We start from the raw sequence: 14,400 nt of genomic DNA on the forward strand, positions 1-14,400 counted from the left end.
GGTCCCCGCCTCCCCTCAATTGAAGGAGAGAGCGGGTCACCCTGAAGAGGGCGGCCGGGCGGTTATCTGATGACGCGATGAGAGTGGAATAATAATTAGTTCTAACCACCCTCATCGCCACTAGGTAGGATCTAACATGTGTCCTTACCTGTGTTCGGTCGGATTCGGTTCGGCTGGCCCTCCAGCTGCTCTCTAGGCGAGAGAGAGATTAGATAGATAGATAGATAGATAGATAGATAGATAGATAGATAGATAGATAGATAGATAGATAGATAGATAGATAGATAGATAGATAGATAGATAAAATGGATGGATGGCTGCTAGATAGACGGAAAGACAGGATGGATGGATGAATGGATAGACAGAGGGACAGAAATTCTGGTAGAGGGATGTTCTCTGAGGATAAGCTTCAGCAGGAGTCTAAAAGCTCAGAAAACTAAACCCCTGGTCCCAGTGACTGACCCAGATTGGATCCTGCAACATTATCCTGGGACATGTATATTCGCCTTCATTCTTCAGGGAGAATCTATTTGGGAGCTGTCGGATGTTTTTCTGCAGGTTTGCACGAAAGCTCCAGAATTCAAGGAACAAATACACATATTCACCATGGGCCTGAGAATTTTACTGATGTTTTCATTTTCATTTTTTTTTATTTTTGGAATAATAAAAGAAAACATAACCTTTTTCCCAGATGAACTGGTCAAAATTTAACAGGGCAGGGAAACATTGCTCATAACAATGGTAATTTTAAAAGAAAGTGCCTGTGTATGTTCCGTCTTTTAAAGATATTGTCAAGCTTGAAGCTCGCTTTGCTGGTGCAACAATTATGGCTTCTTAGCTGGCCAACGAACTTGGGGGGGGGGGGAGGAGGATGGAGAAATGGAATGCAGACTACAGAGATAGAGAAGGCGGACCGTGAGAATCAAGGACGGTTCACCAGGTGCCTGGCCCGACTCAAGAGACATTTTCTCATAACAACATAATTGCACCTAATTGGGCAATGTGACCTGTTCAGGGATGGGAGGGGAATTCTATTTTTTTTTTTTTTACTATAGGGGTTTGGGCTGGGCTTTGCCAGAGCTGGTTTTGCTTTCATACCTGCCGAAATGATGTACTCAATAAAGTTTTACATTAAGAGATCGGAATGTCTTAAAGGTGTTTGCTTGGTTGGGTTTGTCAGTTGGAACTTTGACAGATATCTTGATATTTATTTGTAGTGTGCTTTATCCTTAAGATTTCAACTGGAGTGGTTGACAAATTTATAAAATCTATCTATCTATCTATCTATCTATCTATCTATCTATCTATCTATCTATCTATCTATCTATCTATCTATCTATCTATCTATCTATCCACCCACCCACCCACCCACCCACCCACCTATTTATCTATCTATGCTGTACTCCCCTTATACTCAAATGTGTAATCCAAACAGTATCAGGAGCTTCTTTCCTACTGCCACATCAAAACTAAAAACAGATCTCAAACCCCCGTTTAAGTCAGCAACATCCATATTTCTGAGCAAGAGGAAAAGGGACCCCCAAAAAAGGTTTTAATTTCTTTGCAACTCAGATCAGATCTTTACTTTTTCTTCAATCACCTTAGCAACAGCTTGTTCAAGTTCAACAGGAGAATACAGTTATTACTTAAATAACACTCATTTCAACATTTTCAGATACAATCCAAATACTATTCAAAATTCCTTTTTTGTTTTGTTTTTTACTCTGAGTGAAGACAAGGAACGGATTTTATTTTTCTATCAGAGTACCTAATTCGTACAGTTTGCAATTTAAGGAGGATACAGAAAAGTAGCACGCCACTTATCTTTCCTGACTTTTAAATACTTCTCGGGTTCAAAGCAATTCCTTTAATACTCAGTACGATTTATCCAACATCAACCTTCTACACTACACTTCTATGATATAATGCACTTTGGGGAACACAGAACCAGCCTACATAGAAACTTCAAAAATGCTATAAAAGGGGGAATGAAAAAAAGGAGGAGAAAAAAAGAGAAAGAGATAATCTACACCTCTTGGGAATAAGTGATGCACCTTTATAAAAGGGGTGCAGCTAAAGCCGGTATTGCTGAATACTTCCCGAAGGACAAAAAAGATTCGCCTATCCGTTGATCCGATAGTTCGCATGGATTTCAGGTTTGATGTCGAAGATCAAATTCAACAAGCTGTTCAGCACTTCATCCCGATTCTTTTGGAAGTTCTCCTCAAGAACGGCCATCTTCTCTTGGGTGCCCTGTTCCACCTCGGTGGCGGAACTGCCGTGGGAACCGAGCGCCTGTGATAAATGGGGATAAAAGAAAAATGAAGGCACCCATTTAAGATCAGCTCGTCCAGTTAAGTTCTGCATTTCCCAGAGGACCTTCGATGCTTCTAGCAGGGCTTAAGCAAGCCAAAAACAAACACACACACCAAAAAAAATCTGGGTTTTGTTTCTTTTTTAACAACCCAGAGTCATGTGAGGATTATTCCCCCAAACTGCAGAAGCCAATTTAGCGCTTAAGAGTCCTAGACTGAACGCTTATCCCTTCAAAAGGGGGGGGGAGATGATTTTTGGGGCAAAACCCAAAACAGGAAAATTACAGATAGTCCTCAACTTACTACCACAACGGAGCCCAAACTTTCCACTGTTAAGTGAGACATTGGTATAAATTTTGCCCCAGGTTACAACCCTTCTTGCCACCGTTCTTAAGGGAATCACTGCAGTTGGTAAATTAGTAATAATAATAAAGTTGGAAGGGACCTTGGAGGTCATCAAGTCCAACCCCCTGCTCAGGCAGGTAACCCTATACCGTTTCGGACAAATGGCTGTCCAGTCTCTTCTTAAAAACTTCCAGTGTTGGAGCATTCACCACTTCTGGAGGCAGCTTGTTCCACTGGCTAATTGTTCTAACTGTCAGGAAGTTTCTCCTTAGTTCTAGGTTGCTTCCCGTTGCTTCTTGTCCTGCCTTCTGGCGCTTTGGAGAATAGCTTGACTCCCTCTTCTTTGGGGCAGCCCCTGAGATACTGGAACACTGCTATCATGTCCCCTCTGGTCCTTCTCTTCATTAAACTAGACAGACCCAATTCCAGCAACCGTTCCCTTATATGTTTTAGCCTCCAGTCCCCTAATCATCTTTGTTGCTCTTCTCTGTACTCTTTCTAGAGTCTCAGCATCTTTTTTACATCGTGGTGACCAAAACTGGATGCAGGATTCCAAGTGTGGCCTTACCAAGGCCTTGTAAAGCGGTATTAACACTTCACGTGATCTTGATTCTATCCCTGTTAATGCAGCCTAGCGCTGTGTTGGCTTTTTTGGCAGCTGCAGCACACTGCTGGTTGATTAATCTGACTTCCCCCACCGACTTTGCTTGTCAGAAGGTTGCAAAAGGGGATCACGTGACCCCTCCCGGGACACCGCGACCGTCATAAGTATGAGTCAGCTGCCAAGTGTCCGAATTTTGATCACGTGACCATGGGGGANTCCCCTTTTCCGGCGGGTGCCTTACCTCCCTTGAGCTGGGCCAGCTGGTGGTCGGCCTGCTCCGTCTCTGCCGCTTGCCAGCTACGCCTCGGCCGGCGCAGGGGGCGGAACCACGCATGCGCGGCGCTCCCGGGCAGGGAAAGTCCTCGACTTACGACCGGTTGGGTAGTCCTCGACTTACGACCGGTTTAGTCCTCGAGTTACGACCGGTTGGGGTCGCGGCATTAAAAAGGTTGAGAACCACTGGCTAATACCCCTAGTCCATTAGGACAATGTGCTTTTCGTACTAAAATGACCGCCACAAACTGGCCCGTGGCAAGAAAAAAAAAAGAAAGATTAAAATTAGGGGCAATTGCCAAGAAAGTTTGAAAGGAGCAGCGGCATAAGCACCGATCGTTTCCTTGAAGTCCACTCAATATCCACAAACACTGTAGAAACGGGTAGGATTCTGGACAATTTGATGATTAGGAGGTTTGATGGAGGCTGTGTCTAAGAAGGTGGCTTTTTTTCCCTCCCATTTCCCCCCAGACATCTTGAATTCATGGGGAACAGTACATTGAAACAGCATCACACAGAAAAAAAACAGGAGTGCAATTTTTATATACCCGCGAGTGAATACAGCTTAATAAGTATAATTGCGTTCCTTGTTTTTCGTACGATGCTATTCTTGTTACGTTTCCTTCACATGTTGCTCAGTTGGAAAGAAAAAGGTGCATTTCCTTGTGATTAAAATATAAGAGGAAGTGATGAAGGGGCAGAAACATTTATTTGAAAAAAAATGTAATCAACTCCACAGGTTCTGAAATGTAGCTGTTAATATTAATCCAGATCTTGCTCTCCACTCCGTTGTTGGGGCAAGCGAACCCAGTTTAAAATCCATGAAAGTATTTTCTCCATTTGGCAGCTCAGTCCAAAGGGTAAGATTTAGGAAGCACCTTGTTATCTTTCTTTATTTTATTTTTTTTGAAAAGCATCCTATTCCTGTCTTCCTTAAAACACTGTGTTGAACCACAAGACTGCCAGATTTCATAAGCTGTTGGCCAAGGATGTTTTTATGCAGCTAGTTAGTTTTGCAAAGAGCGAAGTTCAGCTAAATATATTTCTTAAAAGCACCGCCATTAATATCAAGAAGTACAAAGAGTATGAAGCGTGGAGCATTTATACCATTTTCACTTGTTCTGTTCCAGAAAAAAAAAACAACCACATTCTTGAGCTGGTTTTCACTGGAAGGCTTATGAGGTCTTGCCTAATCTTTGAATTCATTCATAAATGAACCGTGACAGCCAGAATGTTGCAAAACTTCAAATTCATGACTCACTTTCAGAAGTCCAAGTAGCAGCTGCTTATTATCTTGTGCACATTCACTCACTCTCAAAACACAACTTCCTTCATTACCACCATCCCCGCCAGCAGGAGTGAGCCTCTGTGTTCTGGCAAAGGGAGAATCTGTCAGCAGGAGTGCTGATTTAACGCCAGCTTATCGCATACTTAGGAAGCACAGGGCTTGGCAGGACTCAGCGCCAACACCACTGCAATCAACAACTAAAAAGCCACCCACATAAATATCACACACAGAATAGCCCCGAAGCGCACATTCTGCTAGATAGAAGTTCCCTGGCAATGGGCTCCAGCAAGAGCCCAAAAGCTTGGAAGATGAAACCTCTGAACTCGGTGACTGACCCAGATTGGATCCTGCAACATTGTCCTGGGACACGTAGATTCACCTTCATTCGAGATAGATGATAGCTAGATAGATGCAAATGAGAGATTAGATGAGATAGACAGATTAGATAAATAGATATAGAGAGGACAGGTAATTAAATGATAAAAAGAGAGGATAGATAGATAGATAGATAGATAGATAGATAGATAGATAGATAGATAGATAGATAGATAGATAGATAGATAGATAGATAGATAGATAGATAGATAGACGGATGGTTACAGAGTGGTGGACATATGGATGGCAGATAGCTAGATGGATGGATGGTTACAGTGGTGGACATATGGATGGCTGATTGATGGATGGATGGATGGATGGACAGACGGTTACAGTGGTGGACATATGGATGGCTGATAGATATAGACAGATGGACGGATGGTTAGAGTGGTGAACATATGCATGGCTGATTGATTTATTGATGCAAATGAGAGATTAGATGAGATAGACATATTAGATAAATATAGAGGGCAGGTAATTAAATGAGATAAAAAGAGAGAGATTAGATGGATGGATGGATGGATGGATAGATGATAGATAGATATAGATAAGATAGATAGATAGATAAAATGGATGGATGGCTGATAGACGGAAAGACAGGATGGATGAATGGATAGACAGAGGGACAGAAATTCTGGTAGAGGGATGTTCTCTGAGGGTGAGCTTCAGCATGAGTCTAAAAGCTCAGAAAACTAAACCCCTGGTCCCGGTGACTGACCCAGATTGGATCCTGCAACATTATCCTGGAACATGTATATTCGCCTTCATTCTTCAGGGAGAATGTTTGGGAGCTGTCGGATGTTTTTCTGCAGGTTTGCACGAAAGCTCCAGAATTCAAGGAACAAATACACATATTCACCATGGGCCTAAGAATTTTACTGATGTTTTCATTTTCATTTTTTTTATTTTTGGAATAATAAAAGAAAACATAACCTTTTTCCCAGATGAACTGGTCAAAATTTAACAGGGCAGGGAAACATTGCTCATAACCATGGTAATTTTAAAGTTCCTGTGTATGTTCCGTCTTTTAAATATATTGTCAAGCTTGAAGCTCGCTTTGCTGGTGCAACAATTATGGCTTCTTAGCTGGCCAACGAACTGGGGGGGGGGGGGAGGATGGAGAAATGGAATGCAGACTACAGAGATAGAGAAGGCGGACCGTGAGAATCAAGGACGGTTCATCAGGTGCCTGGCCCGACTCAAGAGACATTTTCTCATAACAACATAATTGCACCTAATTGGGCAATGTGACCTGTTCAGGGATGGGAGGGGAATTCTATTTTTTTTTTTTTACTATAGGGGATTGGGCTGGGCTTTGCCAGAGCTGGTTTTGCTTTCATACCTGCCGAAATGATGTACTCAATAAATTTTTACATTAAGAGATCGGAATGTCTTAAAAGTGTTTGCTTGGTTGAGTTTGTCAGTTGGAACTTTGACAGATATCTTGATATTTATTTGTAGTGTGCTTTATCATTAAGATTTCAACTGGAGTGGTTGACAAATTTATAAAATCTATCTATCTATCTATCTATCTATCTATCTATCTATCTATCTATCTATCTCTATCTATCTATCTATCTATCTATCTATCTATCTATCTATCTATCTATCTATCTATCTATCTATCTATCTATCCATCCATCCATCCATCCACCCATCCACCCACCTATTTATCTATCTATGCTGTACTCCCCTTATACTCAATGTGTAATCCAAACAGTATCAGGAGCTTCTTTCCTACTGCCACATCAAAACTAAAAACAGATCTCAAACCCCCGTTTAAGTCAGCAACATCCATATTTCTGAGCAAGAGGAAAAGGGACCCCCCAAAAAAGGTTTTAATTTCTTTGCAACTCAGATCAGATCTTTACTTTTTCTTCAATCACCTTAGCAACAGCATGTTCAAGTTCAACAGGAGAATACAGTTATTACTTAAATAACACTCATTTCAACATTTTCAGATACAATCCAAATACTATTCAAAATTCCTTTTTTGTTTTGTTTTTTACTCTGAGTGAAGACAAGGAACGGATTTTATTTTTCTATCAGAGTACCTAATTCGTACAGTTTGCAATTTAAGGAGGATACAGAAAAGTAGCACGCCACTTATCTTTCCTGACTTTTAAATACTTCTCGGGTTCAAAGCAATTCCTTTAATACTCAGTACGATTTATCCAACATCAACCTTCTACACTACACTTCTATGATATAATGCACTTTGGGGAACACAGAACCAGCCTACATAGAAACTTCAAAAATGCTATAAAAGGGGGGAATGAAAAAAAGGAGAAAAAAGGAGAAAGAGATAATCTACACCTCTTGGGAATAAGTGATGCACCTTTATAAAAGGGGTGCAGCTAAAGCCGGTATTGCTGGATACTTCCTGAAGGACAAAAAAGATTCGCCTATCCGTTGATCCGATAGTTCGCATGGATTTCAGGTTTGATGTCGAAGATCAAATTCAGCAAGCTGTTCAGCACTTCATCCCGATTCTTTTGGAAGTTCTCCTCAAGAACGGCCATCTTCTCCTGGGTGCCCTGTTCCACCTCGGTGGCGGAACTGCCGTGGGAACCGAGCGCCTGCGATAAATGGGGACAAAAGAAAAATGAAGGCACCCATTGAAGATCAGCTCGTCCAGTTAAGTTCTGCATTTCCCAGAGGACCTTCGATGCTTCTAGCAGGGCTTAAGCAAGCCAAAAACAAACACACACACACACACAAAAAAAATCTGGGTTTTGTTTCTTTTTTAACAACCCAGAGTCATGTGAGGATTATTCCCCCCAAACTGTGGAAGCCAATTTAGCGCTTAAGAGTCCTAGACTGAATGCTTATCCCTTCAAAAAGGAAAAAAAACAAAAAAACAGGAAACCCAAAACAGGAAAATTACAGATAGTCCTCAACTTACTACCACAACGGAGCCCAAACTTTCCGCTGTTAAGTGAGACATTGGTATAAATTTTTGCCCCAGGTTACAACCCTTCTTGCCACCGTTCTTAAGGGAATCGCTGCAGTTGGTAAATTAGTAATAATAATAAAGTTGGAAGGGACCTTGGAGGTCATCAAGTCCAACCCCCTGCTCAGGCAGGTAACCCTATACCGTTTCGGACAAATGGCTGTCCAGTTTCTTCTTAAAAACTTCCAGTGTTGGAGCATTCACCGCTTCTGGAGGCAGGTTGTTCCACTGGCTAATTGTTCTAACTGTCAGGAAGTTTCTCCTTAGTTCTAGGTTGCTTCCCGTTGCTTCTTGTCCTGCCTTCTAGCGCTTTGGAGAATAGCTTGACTCCCTCTTCTTTGGGGCAGCCCCTGAGATACTGGAACACTGCTATCATGTCCCCTCTGGTCCTTCTCTTCATTAAACTAGACAGACCCAATTCCAGCAACCGTTCCCTTATATGTTTTAGCCTCCAGTCCCCTAATCATCTTTGTTGCTCTTCTCTGTACTCTTTCTAGAGTCTCAACATCTTTTTTACATCGTGGTGACCAAAACTGGATGCAGTATTCCAAGTGTGGCCTTACCAAGGCCTTGTAAAGCGGTATTAACACTTCACGTGATCTTGATTCTATCCCCGTTAATGCAGCCTAGCGCTGTGTTGGCTTTTTTGGCAGCTGCAGCACACTGCTGGTTGATTAATCTGACTTCCCCCACCGACTTTGCTTGTCAGAAGGTTGCAAAAGGGGATCACGTGACCCCTCCCGGGACACCGCGACCGTCATAAGTATGAGTCAGCTGCCAAGTGTCCGAATTTTGATCACGTGACCATGGGGGAATGCTGCAAAGGTCGTAACTGTGAAAAACAGTCATAAGTCACATTTTTCGATGGCGTTGTAACTTTGAGTGGTCACTAAACAAACTGCTGTAAGTTGAGGACTACCTGTATTAGCAAGAGAGAAGGGCTGAGCCTCAAAGGGGCAAAGGGGGTGAAGCCACTACAAAGCCTTTTGCACCCCCAACTGAATTTCCATTCTAATATACAAACAGACAGCAAGACAGAGAGAGATTAGCCAGCATAGAATTTAACACACTGCAGCTTCTTTGGCTTTGAAGTCCTTCTCCCTCTGCAAGCGATACTGTTCAATCTCGGCCTGAGCTTCTTCTTTAGCCTGCTTCAATCGCCGATTCTTCCCTGGTTTTGAAAAAAACAACAACAGCAAAACGTTCAGATTGTCAAAACAGAAAAGAGGCTTTTCTGAGATTAATTTCAGGCGGTAACGTCATATTCAGGAAGTAATCAAGGCTGAAATTATTAAAATCTAAAAGCCTAAAAATATCTCACAAAGCTCTTCCTTTTGTGTGTTAGGTGGACACAGCAACAAACCCAGGTAGTTTATTAAAAAAAACAAACACACCCTTAAAATGTATAATTTACAAGCTGAGGAACACATCAGTTGCCAAGGAAAACCACCGTGTTACAACTGTGTTACTACGTTAACTGCCGTGATTCATTTAACAATGGTGGTAAAACAGGTCGCAAAATGTGGCAAAACTCACTTAACAAGTGTCTTGCTTAAACAACATAAATTTGGGGCTCAATTGTGGTTGTGTATCAAGCATTATCTGTATTACATAGGATAAATCCCCAAAGACAGGAGATTACTTCCAGGCCAGATAACCAATTCCACAATACTAACTGGAATCAGGTCCAAATGCGTAATGTAAAGTTCGTCTTTTCCAGAAAATTTAGCCCACAGAACCGGAAACAACAAGCCTGATATGTGGAGACAATCCAGTTTTTGAACATTCAGAGTTGGCTCTAGTCAGTTTCTTAACTAAAGACTTACAAACATGCACATTAGTCAGAATTATTTTCCTAGTCATGCAACTTTTCCAGCACATGATATGAGTCCACTGCTCTTGGCCTGACTAAGTTCCTTTCTTGGACTCTTGCCAATTGAAGGTTCTAGAGACTGCTATATTAAAGATGCACGCAAACGTGGAGAGGCTGAACATACAATTTAAAAACCAGCGGTTTTAGCTAAGCTGAATTCCCAGCAGAGACATCCTGGCAAGGTACTTAACAATACACCAACATTCCATAACCATCACAATTCAGTTTTAATCAAGTTAAAATGATGCACTGTCAGACCTTGGGGGACTATCAGTATGCAACTGACATTATGCAGACCACAGGAAGCCCGCAAACTAAAATTGGTTTAATACAAGTAAGTTATGCAACCGAATTCAACAATTATTCTCAGAGGAAGGCAGGATGTCTTTCAGATTCCTGATTCGTCTTTCCTTGGATTGAAGCTTCCCTTCATAATGAATAATGCAAACCAAGCTCTCTGCTAGGGAATAGGCTGGGGGAGATGTTTCAAAGATTTGGTTTTGATCACAATATTTCATATATCGTAATACATTTTTCTCAGGATATGCTGGCCATCAAATTCTGCGAGGTTCAACCAGCATTAAGGGGTTTGCAGCTTGACCTTCAGAGGAAAAACTACATGGGAAGCTTATAGATACAGCAAAAATCACCTTAGGAAAATTTCCCCAATGAAAGCAGTTTTTAAAAGCTTTCAAACAGGAGAACTAAAACCTAGAAAAATGAGAAAGGAAGGACATGCTTTAGTGAGCCCGTTTCTCGATTATGCTCAGTAGGGTGATTATTTTTAGCTTTGTGGTAATAACGTTACCTATAATTTTGTTGACTGTTTTTATTTTTTAATGAAACAGTATATTTTTGTTTACTGTGTGTTGTTTTTAATTATCAGCTGCCCAGAATCACAGCCCTTGAGACAGTTAATAAATAAACAAACTAGACAGGCAATCTCTAGGATGAGTCAATGCTTCCGAACCCCTAGCCTGTTTTTCTTTTTTCCTTAGGAAAAGTCAGCTTAGGGCAAATTCTTCTGATTGCTCCATTATTTATTTATACCCCCTCAAAATCAGAATTAATAGAATTGCTCTGATCCAGAAAACCATCCATCCATTCGTTCATTGATTCAATTTGTAGAGCCGACCGTCTCTCATCTGGAACTCTGGGCAGCTCCCCTAATGAAAAGTCACTAAATAGCACAACTGATGAGCCAAGTGCACAAATCAATAACAAACACAACAACCGAATTAAAACCCCAGACCCATAAAAAGCAGGCAAGGAAAAGGCATGAATGAAAAGCAGGCAAGGAAAAGGCACCGACCCTTATTTGGATTCAGTTTTAAAGTAGCCTATGGGTCTTGTGTGCTGGGGAGCATAGGTGATGTAGTCCAACCAGACACCCCCAGTACCACCATCACCACAATGCAAAGGAAATGGGAGCAAAAACCTCTGAATGGGCGAAACAGGTCCCTGGGGAGGCTAGGGGTGGCCATTCCCATGCAGGATGATGGGACATGTGGTGGCTCTAGGCCTTCCCTTATTCCTAAAAGCTGGGAATGATGAGACATGGGACCCAATCCCTCTGGACTACCGCTCCCATGCAGTCTGGGCTGGAAAGGCTGTAGTAGACCAAGCCTCTCCCTTATGGGCGGGGGACGATGGGAGGTGTAGTCCAACCAACCAACCAACCAACCAACCAACCCACCCCGCCATCATCATGGAGAGAATTTGGACAGAATGGATGAAGCAAGCGGTGCAAGGCCTCTGTTGAGGCTACGGCTGGCCATTCCCACGCAGGATGATGGGATATGTAGTGGTTCCAAGCCTCCCCTTTCCCTAACGGGTGGGGATGATGGGAGGCGGGGCCCATTCCCTCGGGACTACCGCTCCCATACAAGCAGGCCTAGAAAGGCCTGAGATGACTCCCTCTCTTGAGGGCCGGGGGCGATGGGAGGTGTAGTCCCAGCCCCTCGGAAAGAGCCCCGCTCGCTCCCTCCGCAGCCAGGCCGGCCACTCACGCTTGCGGGCCTCGGCCACCTTCTCGGCGGCGCGTTTCTCGGCCTGAAGCAGCTGCTGGATGCCCTGAGACTGGCTGGCCATGACCACGGCGATCCTGAGGAGAAATTTTGCCCTGCGGCCCCGAAAGAGGACTCCAAAAGCCTCCTTGCCGCGCCAAACCCCGCCCTTTCCGGTCATCCCGTCGTTTCATTGGCGGACGTAACGGAAGTTCCGTTTAAGGGCCGGAGGGTGCCGCTCTAGAGCGGGTGGAACTATCCTTCCCACGTGAGAAGCAGCCCGAGTAAGTACACGTGTCTTCCCCCCTTGGGTTTTGAAAGACTGGGAGAAGCGTTTCAAATGGAGCCAGGGGTTCTTTCTGGGCTTCCTTTCAACCCCCGTCGTCGAACTCTATGGTTTTGCCGTCACGTGACCCGCGCCTCTTTTTCCATCCCCTCAAGGTTTGGCTTGAAAAGTTTTACTGCGCAGGCGCGATTTTCTTAGCTGGGAAGAAGTCGCGTTGTTTGTTTTCAAAAGGAAGTTTTATTTATTGAAGTCAAAATACAAAAGTTGATTTGTTTGGTTTCTGCTATGCCCGTCCCCAAAACATGCACACACACACAAACATTTTTTAAAAATAGAGTATAAAATAAGACTGGGAAAATGTTTAAAAGTTTTTTATTACGTTATTGTTGCTGTTATTATTAGTTTTTTATTACGTTATAGTTGCTGTTGTTGCTGTTAGTTTTTTATTACGTTATTGCTGTTGCTGCTGTTATATTATTACTATTGCTATTACTACTACTACTACTACTACTACTACTACTACTACTACTATTATTATTATTATTATTATTATTATTATTATTATTATTATTATTATTATTATTATTATTATTATTATAGAATTGGCCTGGTCTTTGGTGTCCCTTACTTAGAACTAATATCTTTGCTAAATCAATCTCAAACTGAGAAGGGTTGTCCTTCCCCAAGAAATTTCTTTTATCTATTATTGAATTTTAAAGTATTGAACAATTAAAACTGCGGGCATAGCAGCCATATTGTGCTTTCGTAATGAGATGGCAAATCTAGACAGCATACTAAAAAGCAGAGACAACAAAAGTGTGTATAGTCAAGGCCATGGTTTTCCCAATTGAAAGTTGGACCATAAGAAAGGCTGTGAAAGTTGGACCATAAGAAAGGCTAAGCGACAAAAAATTGAGGCCTTTGAATTATGGTGCTGGAGAAGACTCCTGCGAGTTCCTTGGACTGCAAGGCGATCCAACCGGTCAGTCCTAGAGGAGATCAACCCCGACTGCTCTTTAGAAGGCCAGATCCTGAAGTTGAAACTCAAGTACTTTGGCCACCTAATGAGAAGGAAGGACTCACTGGAGAAGAGCCTGATGCTGGGAAAGACGGAGGGCAAGAGAAGAAAGGGACGACAGAGAAGGAGGTGGCTGGATGGAGTCACTGAAGCAGTAGGCGTGAGCTTAATTGGACTCCAGAAGATGGTAGAGGACAGGAAGGCCTGGAGGAATGCTGTCCATGGGGTCGCGATGGGTCGGACACGACTTCGCAACTAACAACAACAAAATGCAGATTAAAATAAGTCGGGCTATTTAAATTAAAGCCCAGTTAAATTGACACAATTAAATTGCACTCAGAGAGCACCAGCAGTTCAACCCTGAGCTACAGATATCCTCTTCCATTGACACAAGTGCAATTTGAATTATCATCATAGCGTAGTTTGCCATACTTTAATTAAGTTCCTGCACTGAGCAATTGTGTGGACCAAAATGGTTACGAATGAAGGTAAAATATACCTGTGTCCAGGATAATGTTGCAGGATCCAATCTGGGTGGGTCTTCCAAGCTTTCGGATGTGTGTAGGGAACATCTCTGTGTGGTTTTGGCTGTTAGTTCTCGACTTACGACTGTTCATTTAGTGACCGTTCAAAAGTTACGACGTCACTGAAAAAAGCGACTTATGACCGTCTTTCACACTTAATGACAATTGCAGCATTCCCAATTTTCACGTGATCAAAATTCGGACGCTTGGGGCAACTGACTCATATTTATGACGGTCGCAGTGTCCCTGGGTCATGTGATCCTCTTTTGTGACCTCTTGACAAGCAAAGTCAATGGGGAAGCCAGTTTCATTAAACAACTGTGGCAAGTAACAACCATTACTAATTCACCAACTGCAGCGATTTACTTAACGACTGTGGCAAGAAACGTCGTAAAAGGGGGCAAAACTCACTTAACAAATGTGTCACTTAGCAACAGAAATTCGGCACTCACTTGTCGTAAGTTGAGGACTATCTGTAGTTCCCTGAGTCCGAAAGTTCATGAGACAAAACCCCTGGTCCCGGTGACTGACCCAGATTGG

At 42.6% G+C, this 14,400-nt stretch overlaps 1 protein-coding gene across 2 annotated transcripts; it reads right to left on the reverse strand.

Moving 5' to 3' along the window:
• Positions 1–2,035: 2,035 nt before the first annotated feature.
• Positions 2,036–12,201, reverse strand: ATP6V1G1 (ATPase H+ transporting V1 subunit G1). 2 transcript variants are annotated; one of them, XM_015823331.1, is made up of 3 exons: positions 12,036–12,201; positions 9,224–9,324; positions 2,036–2,295 (listed from the first exon to the last, which is right to left on the reverse strand). In XM_015823331.1, exons 1-3 carry the CDS (start codon positions 12,115–12,117, stop codon positions 2,122–2,124), a joined length of 357 nt encoding a protein of 118 aa, XP_015678817.1. In that variant the 5' UTR covers positions 12,118–12,201; the 3' UTR covers positions 2,036–2,121. The 2 variants fall into 2 exon arrangements, with proteins under 2 accessions (XP_015678817.1, XP_015678816.1); XM_015823330.1 differs by lacking the exon at positions 2,036–2,295 and adding an exon at positions 7,520–7,779.
• Positions 12,202–14,400: the final 2,199 nt, after the last annotated feature.

Source organism: Protobothrops mucrosquamatus, unplaced genomic scaffold, assembly GCF_001527695.2.
Source record: "Protobothrops mucrosquamatus isolate PMUCROS unplaced genomic scaffold, P.Mucros_1.0 scaffold1836, whole genome shotgun sequence".
Taxonomy (NCBI): Eukaryota; Metazoa; Chordata; class Lepidosauria; order Squamata; family Viperidae; genus Protobothrops; species Protobothrops mucrosquamatus.